The sequence below is a fragment of the Penicillium bovifimosum genome, assembly GCF_028826915.1.
Source record: "Penicillium bovifimosum strain IBT 22155 chromosome Unknown utg000005l_segment0_segment0, whole genome shotgun sequence".
In the NCBI taxonomy this organism is placed as follows: domain Eukaryota; kingdom Fungi; phylum Ascomycota; class Eurotiomycetes; order Eurotiales; family Aspergillaceae; genus Penicillium; species Penicillium bovifimosum.
Window position 1 is genome coordinate 3,544,633 of NW_026622714.1, and position 16,820 is coordinate 3,561,452.

Genomic DNA, 16,820 nt, shown 5'->3' on the forward strand with positions numbered 1-16,820 from the left:
ACGATTGGCTGATGTGTCTTGTAGTTTGTGAATTGTAGGCGAATCGCGACGGTTTGATCCAGGTCTTCCGAGACCCAATTCGAAGTTTGCGACTGGTCTCTCAAAGTGAGTAGTATTGCACGGGGAACCGCGTGCAAGCCCGAATGTCCTTGATTGAATTTTTCCCAAGGGTGTTTTGGCTGGGTTGGCTGGGGGATTATTTGACCTAGGCATCATATGTCGACTTTTGGCTATTAGGGTTATCTTATTACTTCCCCTTGGTCTAACACAAGTTATCTAAACCCGATAGAGCCCGACCACGCGGGAAAAGAAAATACATCAAAAATAAGAGCTGTCGTTCGGAGGGATCCGTTCTGTGTTCCTGCGGCTGTTTTTCCGTCATTTTTCTCCACTTATGCACTCAGGCTGCCCGGAGATTTGGTTCCTAGCTTCAAAGTGGAGAGCTCTAGTTGATACATACTGCGTAACTTTACAGAGAGTTTCAACTTTGAGTGATGACATGGGATGTATCTCAGATAGTGATTGTGATGAATCAGAGATCTTTCTTTCTTTGTTCCAGATATCTCAAAAAAGTACAAGCCTAAAGATCAGAGTTGGAATAGAAAGGGGGTACCTTTTTCTTGTTCCCCGGAACCAGGGACGGGAGAGCCGCCGACTAAACAAAGGAAAAATCACTGATTTAGGGTCTGATTTATTCGATTTGGTCGATTTATTCGATTTTATTGGGTCTGACTGGCTAGTATCCTCCTTATTTTATGTTATTTATTTTATTTTGTCCATTTATTGATTTTCTAGAATAGAAAAGGAATAAAAAAAGGATTACAGTAAAGACTTAAAAGATAAAATCAAACCATAAGAACCTTGGAATACACTCTCTATATCAACGTAATCCCCCCTTCTTGTTCTCTTCGACATACCTGATAACTATCTTCTACATCACCCCCCTACCGCTCTCCTTCGCTCTCCCTTCTCCCTTGCGATACGTCGATTTGAACTTTGTCCGGATCGACCGGAGCCAGTTCCGGAGCACTTCTCCTTTGCTCCTTGCCGTCTACACTTCATATCCCTTCTCGCCCCCCCCCGGGGCCGTTTTCTTGGTTCAGATCGAGATTTGATGGATTAGCTGCTGCAGCCACCCTCGCGCTTATCATCTTGCGTCCAATTTATTCTTTTTGATTTGTCTGAATAAAAAGCAACGAGCTGCGACCTGTCCATCATCTTGCTTTCCATAAGAAGACTCCACCAACTTCTTATTTGTTGGGCCCATTTCACATTCCTGCCCTACGATTCTGCTGGCTCCCGCATTGTCCCAGTGGTTATCCTTCAAAAGGACCGTCTTTTCCGATCTCGACTGCTTCTTGCATCTATCGCCTGCACCGTCGGTTTTTGTCTAGACCTTCTTTTATTTTAATTTGCATTTTCACGGGGGGTGGATTGGGACTTCGTTTGCCTCTTGTTTCCCCGAAGATCTATATAAATCCTGGCGTCAACGTCGTGTTTACTTGGTGAGTCCTTCTATCATCTCATTCCTCGCCCTGTCGCATTCGCAGAATTCTTGTTTCTTCGATCACCCCAACAAAATCTCTTGCCTTCAAGTCATTTCTAACGATGACTATCTCCGCAGACCTGAACATGATACTTCGAGATCTATCTGCCTTCAACATGGGACGAGGAGCTTACGACACGACCGGCGTGAAAAAGCCCGGGGTACCTCCACCACCACCAAAATAAATGGGTTGGGAAACTCGTCATACTCAACATTGCTTTCTACACCACTCGGTCATGTTTCGGATGGTCTGGCGCCCAACAGTGGCTGGAGTTTTTGACGCATATGCGTTTTGGAGTTTTAACTGATTTTGGTAAGACATGCCAACTCCGAAGCCACGTCCCTTTGGGCATCAAAACTAACCGGTCAACTAGATATCTGTAACACTATCTTTTTTCCTTCTTTGTGGCTCCGGCCACAGCTCTTTCTTTTTCCTGCCTATTCGCTATGGGCTTTGCGCGACATTATACCCTTTTTAATTCGGCTCGACTTTCGCCTTCTGCATCTTCTTTTTCGGATACCAAGCGCGGACACCTCTTTTTCGACATTTCATCGTCTTCACACATTCACCTTTTCACTTTCGGGCCCCTCAAACCTGATTCCGCCTCGCATTACGCTTTCTACTTCTTTGATACGACTCGATACCATGGTCCAACCTCAAAAGTGCCTTTGTTTTCTTGTTTTTGTTCGATTTCTTTTGTTTATGTTCTCTGTTTACGGCGTTTCGGTATAGACGGGATGGATTATTGAATGGGATGCATGGGTTGATACCAGAACCTAGAGCCTCGACCTCGCGGTCAATAGCACGCTTTGATTGCTTTTCTTGTTTTACTATTGGATGGGCACTGCTCCCGGGTGTCTTTATTTGTATGAGTATCTGTACCATTTGATGTTGATGCCTGTGTATCATATACCGCGCGAAGGCCATAATTGTCCGCGGCAATCCAACCTTTTTTTGTCTTCATTCTCCATACAGCTAGTCTAGACCACCATTGCCGACTTCTTGTACATTGTCTATATGCAGTTTGTACCCACGAGTTTGCAACTCCACCTCCACCTCACGTTGTACTCCGCTTGTACCTGACCGACCGCGGGTGCGCTAGCATCGGGCAGATTTGCTCGCCGACCAATACCGAGACAGGCACGACAGTTAGAATGTTGATGCGGGCCTGGTGCATCGGCCGGTATATGCCGAGCCTGGCCCAGGGTCCATCCTAACTGGCAGCCGACATCATCTTGCAGGCCAGTTGGGCACTAGCCTGATCTGCGTTGACAACTGTCAAGGTGCCAGGAACATGTTTATCCCCGTTTAGGTTATCCTTCATCAAGTCATAGTACGTGGCCTGGGTGTTCATGTTTCCCAAATGTTCATGTCCCGACAGCCATGTCCATGTTGTTGGCATGTCATTGTCGGTGCACCATGTCCAAAGTTAGACATCGTTATGCTGGCAATGGTCTAACATCAAGTTTAGATCTTATGTCAATTCCTTCAGAATATATGACAAGAGAATTAAGCTTCAGGAGATCCTTGGGAGTATAAACAAATCAAATCTATGCTTTGAAGTTGTTTTGGAAGTATGCAACTTGTATACTTCCATGGCGAACACCCCTCCCGTGACTGATGAGTCGATGACCACGCTAAGCCCAATCCAGGCACCCCATCATCATCGACCTCCGCTTCACTCTTGACCCCATCAATCACTTTTGTCTCAGTAACGTCTATACCAGGCTTTACATATCTCGTTCCTTGCCCAGGATTAAATAACTCTACCAATACGATCGCGTCAGCAGCGACTCGTACCTCTACCCCCTGTCTTACTTCCAGGCAGCCCCCATTTCCGAATTGCGACCAGCTGAATCAACCTGCCAACCCATCCGCCTGATCGCTGATCGATCGAAGGCGAATATCCTACGGAAGGCCTGACTGTGGTTACTCCACTCGGATTCGATTTGATTACTTGTTTCAGCCATGTCCGACTCAGCGAGCGCAAATGCCCCGAAGCCCAGCAGCAGTGTCAAGCTCGTGTTGCTGGGAGAGGCCGCAGTAGGCAAGGTACTGCCCATTAGTTCCCCGTGCTACACGATCATCAATGGCTAACATCTCAACCACTCATAGTCATCGCTTGTCCTCCGCTTCGTCAACGATGATTTTCAGGAGAACAAGGAACCAACCATTGGCGGTGAGACTTCCCCACGGCCTTAGCCCCCGCAAGATACGAGATGCCGTCCCTTGAAAACGACGGATTGTCCAAAAGCCTAGGGGCAGTGCGTTGTATCACATATTGGGTTGTTCCCCGCAACGGCCTCGAGCCCCCCAAACAACAACTTTGAAACTTTTAACAAGAATGATCAGCTAACGTCATCGTTCCAGCCGCATTCTTGACGCAAAAATGTTCCCTCCCTACACGCACGATTAAGTTCGAGATCTGGGATACCGCTGGCCAGGAGCGATTCGCATCACTTGCCCCGATGTACTACCGCAATGCGCAAGCGGCGCTAGTCGTCTATGATGTTACAAAGCCTTCGTCACTAACGAAAGCCAAGCACTGGGTTGCTGAGCTGCAGCGCCAGGCGAGCCCGGGAATCGTTATTGCCCTCGTCGGTAACAAGCTGGACTTGACTAATGACGGCGGAGATGCTTCCGAGGCCGCTTCCGGTTCACCAGGCGATTCTGACTCCGCTCAGGATGGCGACGAAGGCGCCGCTGAGGAGGACGAGGCCCCGGATGCTGTTCCCGGTGACGCTCGCAAGGTGTCGACACGAGAGGCCAGCGGTTATGCGGAGGAAGAGGGTCTTTTGTTCTTCGAGACCAGTGCCAAGACCGGAACCAATGTCGTGGATGTGTTCACGGCAATTGCCAATGCCATTCCAGAAAGCAGTCTGAAAACCGGTCGCGGCGGCGGCGCGGGAGCAGGCCAGACCTCGCTGGGTGGTCGGTCGGCGGAAGATTCGCGGGTCAACTTGGGCGATCGCAACGTCGCGACAGCCAAGGAAGGTTGCGCTTGTTGAAATGTTTTCTCAGAGTTGTGTATTGCAATTATTTCCATGGATACAGGCGTCTGTGCTTTTCTCTCTCTGATTTTTTTGCTTGTTCGGCCATGGAAGACTGCCTCTCACGGTCTACAGTTATTCCCCGGGAGGCACCTTGCCCCGACGTTGTCATTAGAGTGTAAATTCTTGAAATTGGTATTGGCAATTGAATTTAACCCGTACATAACAGTTAATTGTAGATATAAGCAATGAACTGACAGTGAACTGACAGTAAACTGACAGCAAGCTGAATCCAAAGTGAAGGACAGTTTCAATAGTGGGTCTCTTCATCAAAAGCCAAGCCAATCAGCAACGAGCCCTAAGACGGCCACGCTAAACCCAAACAAGTAATCGTGCACCCTAAGCGAAGCCGCCGATCCCACAGCAAATTCCCATTCGATTCAAACTGCGAACCTCCCCTCCGTCGACATCACCACCAGCACTTCCCGCAGCACCCCGTCGCTCGCAATAATGGCTGCCATCAACAAGATCGCCTCCAACTCGCCGTCCCGGCAAAGCCCCTCCGAGCTGGAGACCGCGATCGCCGGCGCTCTCTACGACCTCGAGAGCAACACACAGGACCTGAAGGCCTCCCTTCGTCCCCTGCAGTTCGTCTCTGCCCGTGAGGTAAGAACTGCCTACAACTTTCGACACGCGAATTGAATCATTCTGGAATGGCGTCTGCGAATTTTTGAAATTTTGGGGGAATTTTCGATGCTCCGGGGTATTTTTTACGATTTGTGGATTAGTCCCGATTCACCTCCACCAACGACAAAAGAACATCAACAACATGGAGAAGGATCATCGATGGAAGGGAAACATTTGGATATGAGAAATTCGCAGAGCAAGACGCCGTTCCAGGAGGATTTTTCGATTCTGTGTACACGACACCTTTTCCGGACATCGCTCTGACATTATCGCTATTTAGGTTGAGGTCGGCCACGGCAAGAAGGCCATCATTGTCTTCGTCCCCGTCCCCCTCCTGGCCAACTTCCACAAGATCCAGCAGCGGTAAGCACCAATCGGAACCTTTCGAAAATATACGCAAAAAGAACGAAACTAACAACAACAGTCTGACCCGCGAGCTCGAGAAGAAGTTCTCCGACCGCCACGTTCTCTTCGTTGCTCAGCGCCGCATCCTGCCCCGCCCCAAGCGCTCCGTCAACTCGCGCTCCAACCAGACCCAGAAGCGCCCCCGCTCGCGCACTCTGACCGCTGTCCACGATTCCATCCTCGCCGATCTCGTCTACCCCGTCGAGATCGTCGGTAAGCGCACCCGCACCAAGGAGGACGGCTCCAAGACCCTCAAGGTCATCCTCGACGAGAAGGAGCGTGGTGGTGTCGACCACCGCCTCGATGCCTACGGCGAGGTCTACCGCCGTCTCACCGGCCGCTCCGTTGCCTTCGAGTTCCCCCAGAGCGGCGCTGAGTTCTAGATGCAAATCTTAGAATTCCTTGTTCACTTTGACACATTTTTTTCATGGGGATGGGGCTGGAATGTGCTCGGTTGATGCGTGGGGAGAGAAATTGGCATTTGTGTCTAGTTTTTTTATTGAATTGTTGCTAGATTCAAGGCCACTGATGGGTTCCAAAGAGATGATCTCCATAAAAATGCATTAACGGTTTTTTCTCTTTTCCCTTTTTTTATGCCCCCGGCCACTGGTTGGTGGTTTGGGTGAGGCGATGGAGTGGAGGTCTCTCTCTCTCGATCTAATGAGGATGGGATGGAATGTCTTATAGTCCAATCAACAATTCTGATTCATTACTTTTTATTGTAGATATAGCTGCAGTAGATTTCTGAATTGGATTCTATGAACAGTAACTGGGGTATGAACAATCTACAACGAAGGCTGAATCCTCCCAACACCAAGGACCATCCAATAAGCCAACTCCCTGGTAACCTTCTCCTCAGCCTTAGACCCCTTCCCGACATTCTGATCGAGCTGCGCCTCGGCATCCCAATCCATATGAACAAAAACCGGAATCTCCAGCACATCCAGATCCTGTCTAGACTTCGCAACAGCCACAACATGCTCATCAGCAGCTTCAGCAGCTTCAGCAGCCGCCTCAGTACCAGTACCTGAGGAATCACCCTTTCCACCCTCCGCACTACTCCCGGGCAAAGTACTAGGAACAACCTCCAAAACAACAGTAGTCCAATTCCTTCCCTTATCCCACACCTTGCCAGCTTCAGGGACACCGCGGAGCGCAGCCGAGCGCGACTCGCTGCTTAAAGGCGTCGAGGTACCCTGCAACGCCTCGTCCCAGACATCGCTGTTGGCGCCGATTTCGAACTGCGGGGGAGAGCACAGTCACCTTTGTGGCGACGTCGCCGGGCGTTACGGGGGGTGTGGCGAGGGTGATGCGGACGGGGTCGAACATGTGGTTTTTCAGGGTGAGGAGGACGTGGATGGGGCGGAGGGGTGGGAGGGCGTTGAGGTCTGGGGTTGGGGATGCGGCTGGGAGGGCCGAGGAGGATGATAGGGCTAGAGGGCGGAGGGTGGGAAGGGGGATGTAGCTGAGGGCTATGAGACGGATGCGGAAGCGGGTGGACTGCGGCTTGCTTTCGGGCTTCACGAGTATGTGTTTGCAGGACTTGCAGCGCTTGGCTCGTTTGGTGCGGAGGAGGACGGGGAGGGGGAGGAGGTCGGAGGTGAAGCGGGCGTCTGGTGATTGGGTTGCGCGCTGCTCGATTGAAGCGACTCCGTCCCAGCCGCATTCTGGTGAGTGTAGTCGGGAGATTGTTTCTGCTTCGCTGGTCTCTTGGGCGAGTTGGAGGCCCTCGCTGGCTGTTAGGGCTTCGCGCATCACTGGTGGCTTGGACTTGGGCTTCTTGCTGCCGCCGTATAGCCCGCTCAGACGCGCTGAGGAGGTGTAGAGAGACATGAGCCGGTTTAGGGCGCCAGGCGAAGAAAACCCGAATTCTGAGCTTAGATGATCGCTCGGTGAGTTTGACGTCTCGGAGATCTGTGTACGGTAGAAGTTTTTCAGAGCTGCAAACCGGGCATCGGCACCCATTGGAGGCGCAGCGGGGTCTTCTTGCGGTGCTGATGCTTCCTCACGCTCCCGCGCATTGGATTGCTCGTCCACCGAAGCAAAGCTTGACAGGGGATGCTTCAAATCCCCAAAAGTGCGAGAAGCTTGCCTGGACCGATCAAATGCAGGTGGGGGAGTGGAATCGGTCATCTTCTGCAGTTGACTGCGGACATTAGTATATTTGTCGAATTTGATGCCAATGTCCAGGGATGTCCAAAGACAGTATCCGCAAGACAAGACCCATGGACCCTTCGCGTTCCCGGTGGTATCAACGCTGCTGACGGACAGCGGAGCTGTACAAATAGGACAGTTAAAGCAGTTTCGACCGCATCTAGGTACGTGTGAGCCAGTACTCGAAACATAGATATTGACCTCAAGTGTCCCTAGAAAATGTACATACCGATTACCATCACTCCGCACCATGCTGCTCGGTGTTTCAAACAGACAGCTGGGACAGTACCAGCTCACAATTTCCTCGGTGATACATCGCGGACATTTGATCTGATGGCACTCCTCGCAGTAGAGAAGCTGTTCGGGCGGGTACAGCGAAAAGTTGGACCGTGGGGAGCGGGGATCAAAAGTCTGCTCTTCGTCCTCGTCCTCTCCTTGGTATTCTTCTTTTGTTGAGTCCTTCTCATCTATGTTCGCACGCTCCGGTGGTGGTTTCTGCGGTGACTTTTGCGACGATTCCCTAGACCTTCGCTTCCTGGCCGGGTCGGGGACCGGGGTATCGGCGCAGGGGCAGGAAATGTAGGTGTAGGGAAAAGGGCGCGACATTGTGATATCGATGTGAGGCGCGAATTATGTGGTCGGTGTTACGTATCGGGTCAGATTACGTCTCGTCTCCGCGGTTCGGTAGTGTATACAGTGGGCCAGCTGATATAACTGGTAATTGAGTTGGAGGAGACGAGATAATGTTTCGTGTCTGGAGGAACAGTATGCGTAGATCGCTGTTCTCAACCTTGCGCCAATCGGAGACCCTGAAGAGGAGAGCTTGGCGAGTCGCTCGAACGCGGTCGCAATGGGTTTTGCGTGGTCAATGTACTATGCACGATATGTACATTGCAGGATAGGACCAATTCACCCCAAGGGTCTCAAAAAAGAGGCGACTTGCAGCAAATCCACTGAGTCGGCACTGACCGCGGAGTAGGGAGCAGTTCCGCATCAACAAATCGACGTCAGATCCCGTCATTTTCTGCCCGTCGTCCCCGCTAGTGAACCTTTCCCCATGCTTGGAATTTGGATGGCATAGATTCCTACCAATTCAACAGCCACAATGATTCCCTTACAGACATTACGTGCCAGCCTTTCAAGGCGATGTATCGCCCCAATTACCATCCGGACATATGCCAGCCAAACGCCAGACAAACCGATGCTCGAGGTCTTCAATCGCAAAGTCAAGCACCTCCAGAAAGACCGGGCAGCCCGAAATGTCGAAGAGTCTCGAAAAACCGACTACCTCAAGGATGAAGTAGCAAGGCGGTTAGCCGAGCGGTTACTGGTGAGCCACTCAGCGAACCCCAGACACAGAAGTAGAAAGCCATAAAAGAAAGCACCTACTAACAGCTTCGAACAGGACATTAAACGCGATCTACCGCATGTCCTCGATCTAGGCGCAAACAGCTGCAACATCGCCCGAGCCCTCACATCCCCCGATCTCGACTCCAGCATGCCGGAAGGAACCATCACACCACCACTCTCCAAGAAGATCTCCAAACTGACCTGCGTGGAGACATCCCGGGCCCTCCTGCACCGCGACGAAAACGAGCCCTTCAACCAAGACCTCGACATCCAGCGCGATATAATTCCCGACCTGGAGACGCTGCCGTATGCGCCGAACAGCTTCGACGCCGTGCTCTCGTCGCTCTCAATCCACTGGATCAACGACCTGCCCGCGCTGCTGGAACAAGTGAACACAATCCTCAAGCCGGATGCGCCGTTCATTGCTGCCATGTTTGGCGGTGATACGCTGTACGAGCTGCGCGGGTCGTTGCAGCTGGCTGATATGGAGCGGCGCGGCGGTGTCAGTCCGCATGTGTCGCCGTTGGCGGATGTCAAGGATGTGGGGAGCTTGTTGACTCGGGCGGGATTCAAGATGCTTACGGTTGATGTTGAGGATATTGTTGTGGAGTTCCCGGATACGTTTGCGCTTATGCAGGATTTGCAGGCGATGGGGGAGGGGAATGCTATTATGAATCGGGATTCGGCGCCGTTGTCGAGGGATGTCTTGTTGGCTAATGAGGCTATTTATCGGGCTTTGCATATGGAAGAGGGGGATCGTGGTATCCCTGCGACGTTCCGGTTGATTTATATGATCGGCTGGAAGGAAGGGGAGGGACAGCCACAACCGTTGAAGCGCGGTAGTGGTGATGTTAATCTGAAAGATATTCTGGGTGGAGGTGACTTCGAGAGGCCATGAACAAAAAGGCATACAAGAGTCTAACAAACCACGATATAATAATCCAAGACTAGGCTTTACAGCAAAACTCGAGAGATATCATCCACGGATATGTATGGAATTGCGCACGCCTCCACCATGAAGACCACGGTGAAGAAAAAAAGGCAGACAAAAGTAAATCATAAGAAAAAGAACCACTCCATGCTAAACTCACCCCTCAAACCGTCCTACGATCAGTCATAACCCGAACAATAGACCCAGTCCCAGCAATCTCCACCAACCGCTCATGCCAGCTCAACAAAACACTCATCTGCTGACCACCACCACCCTCACCCAGATTCCGAGCCTGAATCTGCGAAAAGCCCGTATCCTGCGGCGAAACCGACTTCTTCGGCGTCTGAGCACCACTCCCAGGAGCAGCAGACGACATGCCCTTGTACCTATTTCAAAAAATCAGCCTCCAACCCTTCCTTACACCACACAAGTAATCCCCCATCTCCGAAGTGAAGTCAACTTACAAGTATTTCATCAAACAATCCGCCCGTTCCGCACCACCCTCCCCACTACAAACACCCTCCAGAATCCTTGTCATCTCCCCCTGCCGGATCCCCTGCAACACATCAATGACAGTCGCCAGATGCACCTCCTTAGCGCGGTCGTCGCCGCCCAGCGGCGCGGTGTCGAGAACGGTCCGCAGTGCGCCCTCGGGGTCGCCGCCGCGCAGCATCTGGCGCACTTGTGTGGCGGCGTTGGCGGCGTCGCTGGCGCTGGCGGGCTGCGGGAGTGTGGCGGGGAGGAGGGATTCCAGGGGGAAGTTGGCTGGGGACTCTGGGTCCAGGGCGTCGATGTTGATTGTGCGGTAGTTGATTTGGGACATTTTGTGGTGTTTGTATTGTTGGAATGGAGGAGAATTGGGTTGGTGGGTTGGTTGTGGTTGGTATACGGAGGGGAGAGCTTCGTGGAGCTAGCTGGGGATCTCTATGGTTTATTTCGTTCGATGGAGGTCCAAGGGTGGGGAATTGGTGTGGATGTTGGTTTAGGCCGAGTAGGATGGAAGAGATGATTTGAGTGAGTGAGATAGAGACCAGGTTAATTGACCACAGTAAGATGGGTTGACTGGGTGGGCTATGCGGAGTCAATTGGGGGGGAGGTCGACCGGGGGGCTGTGTGGCCTTAGGCAGAAAAGCAGGTTTAAATACAGTTGCCTTCTATTTCTGACATCTACAACTATAGCGGTATACAGTCCACTAGGTAGATGCTATTGAAGTATTCCTAGGAGGAAGCAGTGATCAATTGCAATGTGTTTCCATTGTCGTGGTGGTACATACGCACTTTCTATTAATCCCATGTTTTATGTACAAAAACCGCAAAAGCGTAGTAAATCCGTAGTAAATCTCCACCCAAATAAATAACGCCGACGCTAAAATGACTATAATCAAGGAGAAGTCGTGATCGTAATAGGCGGCACCACAAGCGTAGGCGTAGCAGGACGCTCTACAACCTGACCAGGCGCTTCAGGATCGTCAGCCTTCGCAGCCTGCGAATCGAGTCTAACATCATCCTCCACAGGCTTCTGCTTGCGGACAACACGACGAGTAAATCTCTTCACAGGCCTGAAAAAAGCCTTAAATCCATGACCGATGGCCTTGCACGCGCGCGAAAGCGGACGCACAATAACAGCTATACTGCCAACAGCGGCATTGAAAACAATCCCAAAGTGACGGTCGGGGATGAGACGGAGAACAACAGCCCATGGCAGACAGGCGATAGAGCAGACAATGCAGATGCCCCAGAGGGAGGCGGATAGACGGGTCACCTCGAAGGCTTGGCCGCCGACGTAGATTATCATGACCTGGCCGCCGACCATGATGGCGTTGATGCCGAGGAACCAGTAGTTTTTGAACATGCCTTCGAAGATATTGAATTTGTTGTCTAGACGGCGGTTGTTGAATTCGTTGAAGATTTGCATCCAGACGAAGGTGTTGAAGACGACGGTACCGAGTTCCTTTGCGCGGTGCTCGGGGTCGCTGCTGAGGAGGCCGTCGAGGAGTTTGTTGCCGGCGAAATAGAGCATGAAGGTGACGGCGAGTTGGTAGACTGCTTGGCCGAGGATCATTTTCCACATGGTCAGGGTGAAGAGGGAGGCGTGTTTGGGGACGGGTTTGCGGTCGAGGATTTTCTCGGTTGGTGCATCTGTGGCTCTGTTGAGCGTTAGCGACGATGTGCAGGGTCGGGTGGGTTGAGTGAGGTTACTTACAAGGCAAGAGCAGCGAAGGTGTCCATGATCAGATTGACCCAAAGGAGCTGCACAGCGGTGAGAACACTGGCGTTATCACTGCTATACACAGACGACACGAAGGTGAGGATCACGGCTGTGATATTGACCGTAATCTGGAATTGCAGGAACTTGGCGACAGCGTCGTTGACGGCGCGGCCCCAAGAGATGGCGGTGACAATGGACTTGAAGTTATCGTCGAGAAGGATGATCGAGCTGGCCTCCTTGGCGACTTCCGTACCGGCGATACCCATAGAGAAGCCAACGTCGGCAGTCCGCAGAGCGGGTCCATCATTGGTACCGTCACCTGTGACAGCGACAGTCTCACCAAGGGCCTTGAGCCGTTCGACCAAGATCCTCTTATCCTCGGGCGAGGACCGTGCCAGCACCTGCAGACGGGGAATGATCTCGTCCATTTCCGCGTCAGTCAGTTGTCGGAACTTGGGCCCTTCCATGACCAAGCCATCTTCCGTCTTGATTCCACATGAGGTCGCAATAGCGGTGGCCGTGGCGACATTGTCGCCAGTGACCATCTTGACCTGGACGCCAGCCAAGTGACATTTGCGGATGGCCGCGGGGACTTCAGGGCGAAGAGGGTCTTGGATACCTACAACACCGGCCCAGGTCATACCGTGGAAGTAATCTTCAAAGTTCAAGGAAGCATCATCGGAGTGAGTCGCCTCTGCCGGTGGCCAGGCAGTGAAGTCCTTGTAGATTATGCCGATTGTGCGAAGGGACTTGTGGGCGTAACTGTCGATCAGCTCGAGGATGTGCTGCTTCTGTGTCTCAGAGAGGTCCTCCACATCGAGCCTCTCCTTCGAAGTGTCGACGTTGGTGATTTGGGAGGTACAGACCCGGACCATCAACTCGGATGCTCCCTTAACAAGCAGTCGGTAGCCAATACCAGGAACACGGTAAACGACACCCATGCACTTTCTTCCGGAGTCGAATGGAATGAGTTGGACGATATCAGCAGACCCGCGCTCTGATGCAACGTCCATGCCCATGTAATCCCGGGCCAATTGGAGCAGTGCGACCTCAGTCTTACTACCGACAAAATCCTTGGAGCCGTCTTTGTCCTGCTCGAATGCGGTCGAGTTTAGAGCGATGCTCTTTACTATCAGATCTTTGACAGGAGCCGCCATTTGCTGGAAAGCTGCTGAAGTAGTCCTTGAACTCTCCACGGCTTCGTCTGCGATTCCCTGGCTGAAGCTCTGATCCGAGCCCCAGGTTCCAGCGACGACAGTCATTTTGTTCTGTGTCAATGTACCTGTTTTATCCGAGCAGATGACTGTGGCATTGCCCATGGTTTCGCAGGCCCGAAGGACGCGGACAAGGTTGTTTTCCTTGACCATCCGGGTGGTAGCAAAGGCCAAAGCCAGTGTTACTGCGAGTGGCAGGCCCTCTAGAAGATCAGAGTGTCAGTAGAGCATCAAATGGTTCCGTAAGATAGAACCAACTTACCTGGAATGGCAACAACGATAACCGTAACAGCAACAATCAAGATATCCACAAACTCTTTGCCTCTCATCGCACCATTTCTCTCTGGATGATTAGGGATATCGGCTACAAATCGGAACAATAGGACGAAGAACAGGATAGCAGCAGCTCTGTTCGAGAAGTATCAGCAAACTGATATGAGAAAAAGGGAATAGACGACAAACTTACGCGGTGCCCAGATATCCAATCCAATTCGCCAACCGACCCAGCTTCACCTGAAGCGGCGTCGGGTCATTAGGAGTCTGCAGCGACAGCATAATCCGGCCATAGGTGGAATACGGTCCAACACTGGTGACCATGTAAGTGCCCACGCCTTCGAGGACCTTGCTGCCGGAGATCAAGAACGGGTCGAGTTTCTTTGTTGCCTTGCCGCTGGCGATTTTCTCCCAAACCTCTTGGCCCGGTGTCTTCTTCATTTGATCCGATTCACCGGTGGCGGAAGATTCATCGCATTTGATGCCATGACCCGTGACCAAGACTCCGTCTGCAGGGATGGAATCGCCTGCCTCGAGATGGAGAATGTCGCCGACAAGGATATCGTAGACTGAAATCATAGAGGTCTTGCCCGAGCGGGTGACCTTGACTTCACGATCATCATTCTGTTGGACCTGTTAGTTCACATCTCATTTCCTCTTTCTGGGAGGAAAAAGTACCCGTTTGTTAAGTTTAGTAAACTGTCTCTCTTTCTGCCAGTCGTTGACAGCCGTGACGACAGTGACAATCAAAATCGCCACACAAATGGCAACGCCCTCCACCCATTCGACACCCGTGCCTTCTGACAATGTCTCGTATATCCCAAGGGAAAGTGAGACCACAGCAGCAATGGTCAATAGAATAATAATCTTGTCGTTGTATGCATCCCAGAACAACTTGAGAAAACTGGTCGATTTGCGAGCAGGAAGCCTGTTCTGGCTGAAGACTCGAATGCGATCTTCAAAGGGTGAACCATCACCAGACGACACGGGTGCCGTCTCCTGTAAGGCTTTGGGTTTCCCAGTAGACGTATGTTGCGTCACATCCTCGAAACTGACAGTACCCTCCAGCCGGCCCTCGTCGATTGACAATCCGGCATTCAGATCAGTCCGCAAGCCCCGTCCCAAGCCCGCCAAGCCACCAAGAGCCTGAAAAGCAGCTAGGGACTTTGGGTTGAGTAACTTATTGAGCTCACCAGGGGAAAATGCAAACCGATTGTCTTGAACCTGAAAATCGGCCTCGTTGCGAGGATCCGGCTTTAAGGCATCGGCAAGCGAGACATCGTCGTAGGCAGCGGCTTTGGCTACCTGGGATGAATCTACATAAGAGCCTGATCGTGAGCGGACAACTGTGTCGGCAGAAGACGCAAATGAATCTGCTCGGGTGCGTAACGTATCGCCATCAATGGATTGAGATGGTCGATGTGATGATTGAACCATCAAATGTGTTGGGTCAAGATTGCCCGCCATATCTGGTGAGATAGGTGAAATGGGACTGTGGTTTAGATCTGTAGGACCTGACCAGGCGGATGAAGCTGTTGATGTAGATCGCTGTGGAAAAAAAAAGAAAAAAATTGGAATATCAGCGCAAAAGTTCAAACATTGGGTATATGGGGTCTTGACCTACCTCTCTGCCTGAAAAGTCCGTAACTATAACGGGGTTCAATAATGAGCCCTGACGGGATGAGTCGTTCAACGACTCATTGTTTGAAGACATGGGGTGCCACACTAATTTTCGGAATATCTGCGAATAATGAAACGGCCCTCGAGTGAGTTATTTAATATGAACGTTTCTCTCTTGTCTCGACTACCGCCGGGCTTGCGGTCCCCTTGTTGATTTTGCCGTCTTGGGATGGGGCTGTGTAGACTGCCCAGACGCCGAGAAATCAATGCTTCAAGGCAATTCGCGACGAAAATTGTTAATAAGATTTCAGTAAGTAGTAGAGAGAAATAGAGAGAAATAGTCTATCGACCCCTGTTTTTGAGGAGAAATAGCCATTTGAAAGCCAAATGGAATATAAATCGTTAAATCGTGGAGGAGAAAGGTTCCAAGATGTTGAGGGCGCTCGGGTCCAGACACAGCCCCCTTTAGCTGCCCTTGGTGGAACCCCAAGAGATCGCGACTGGTGACATCGACTTGATTATTCTATGACAGTTGACATAGAATAAAGTATACAAATGAATAGCTGACTGCGAATGACAAAAGTATCAGATGTGAGGGATATACAAGTACGTACTGTGTATGTACGTACCTCATTGTGAAGCCAAGCAAATCAACAGGAAATATTATTCCCTCACAATAACATTCAATACGATCAAAGCCACCGACGATAACTACCACGCCAAGTCCCCAACCCCATTCCCCGGGAGTATCACTTTGTAGAAGGCAGCACCCACCGTGATAGGTACGCACCTTAACCTTGGGGAGAACTGACTGTAAGCGCCGAGTCATCTCTCCTCATTTCTTCAACTAGATGACCCATCAGAGATCCGCAGTCGAATCTAGAATCGATGTGCAAGGTACAATAGAGCGTTACGCCACGAGAAGCCGTCCAATACCAGAGCTCCAGGAGCACTTGATGATTGTGGATCAGCAAATGTATCAAAGTTGCTGCGCCTCGACTTTTGACTTCTGGTCCAGTGATGATGAATTCATCTTCAGGGTAATGGGCGTCAACAAAGGGTGTTTGCGTCATGAGACTGCTTGACAGGCGGTTAGACGTGTCGGCATCATTGGCATTTGCTAGACACCTATCATAAAGACAGCCTGGATGTCCTGCGATAAATGGAAACAAGGATCCTAGCTTCTCAGATAAGCCAATCATATTTCTGTTCTTCTCTTTTTTTCATTATTATTTCTTTTTTTCTTGTCTTTTCCGGATGAAAGGGAAAATGTGAAGAGGCGGGCTGTCAAGATCGCCATCTGTGGCGTACTGTGGCGGTGCATTGAGTATGTGGCAAGTGAATTGAGTATGTGGCGGTGCATTGAATATGTGGCGAGTGCGATTGCAGCTTGACAGTCTTGTTCTCAACTGAGGCGAAGAACATCCATATTCCATAATG

General features: G+C 51.1%; 6 protein-coding genes across 6 annotated transcripts; 3 read left to right on the forward strand and 3 right to left on the reverse strand.

Annotated features, from left to right (window-relative positions):
• Positions 1-3,636: 3,636 nt before the first annotated feature.
• On the forward strand, positions 3,637-4,555 carry N7515_006540 (uncharacterized protein; the record flags this gene model as incomplete). The annotated part of the gene is made up of 2 exons (XM_056667284.1): positions 3,637-3,661; positions 3,918-4,555. 2 exons carry the CDS (start codon positions 3,637-3,639, stop codon positions 4,553-4,555), a joined length of 663 nt encoding a protein of 220 aa, XP_056520880.1.
• Positions 4,556-5,047: 492 nt separating this feature from the next.
• On the forward strand, positions 5,048-6,012 carry N7515_006541 (40S ribosomal protein eS7; the record flags this gene model as incomplete). The annotated part of the gene is made up of 3 exons (XM_056667285.1): positions 5,048-5,203; positions 5,505-5,587; positions 5,649-6,012. 3 exons carry the CDS (start codon positions 5,048-5,050, stop codon positions 6,010-6,012), a joined length of 603 nt encoding a protein of 200 aa, XP_056520881.1.
• A 402-nt stretch (positions 6,013-6,414) lies between these two features.
• N7515_006542 (putative dynactin Arp1 p62 subunit RO2) lies at positions 6,415-8,389 on the reverse strand (the record flags this gene model as incomplete). The annotated part of the gene is made up of 3 exons (XM_056667286.1): positions 6,415-6,870; positions 6,893-7,943; positions 8,013-8,389. The coding sequence occupies 3 exons, from the start codon at positions 8,387-8,389 to the stop codon at positions 6,415-6,417; spliced, it is 1,884 nt and encodes a 627-aa protein (XP_056520882.1).
• Positions 8,390-8,888: 499 nt separating this feature from the next.
• On the forward strand, positions 8,889-10,031 carry N7515_006543 (uncharacterized protein; the record flags this gene model as incomplete). Its single annotated transcript, XM_056667287.1, has 2 exons — positions 8,889-9,113; positions 9,189-10,031. The coding sequence occupies 2 exons, from the start codon at positions 8,889-8,891 to the stop codon at positions 10,029-10,031; spliced, it is 1,068 nt and encodes a 355-aa protein (XP_056520883.1).
• A 196-nt stretch (positions 10,032-10,227) lies between these two features.
• On the reverse strand, positions 10,228-10,887 carry N7515_006544 (actin-related protein 2/3 complex subunit 5 family protein; the record flags this gene model as incomplete). Its single annotated transcript, XM_056667288.1, has 2 exons — positions 10,228-10,450; positions 10,529-10,887. 2 exons carry the CDS (start codon positions 10,885-10,887, stop codon positions 10,228-10,230), a joined length of 582 nt encoding a protein of 193 aa, XP_056520884.1.
• A 558-nt stretch (positions 10,888-11,445) lies between these two features.
• Positions 11,446-15,227, reverse strand: pmcB (putative calcium-translocating P-type ATPase(PMCA-type); the record flags this gene model as incomplete). The annotated part of the gene is made up of 5 exons (XM_056667289.1): positions 11,446-12,211; positions 12,268-13,690; positions 13,750-13,895; positions 13,954-14,384; positions 14,439-15,227. The coding sequence occupies 5 exons, from the start codon at positions 15,225-15,227 to the stop codon at positions 11,446-11,448; spliced, it is 3,555 nt and encodes a 1,184-aa protein (XP_056520885.1).
• Between the last annotated feature and the right edge of the window lie 1,593 nt (positions 15,228-16,820).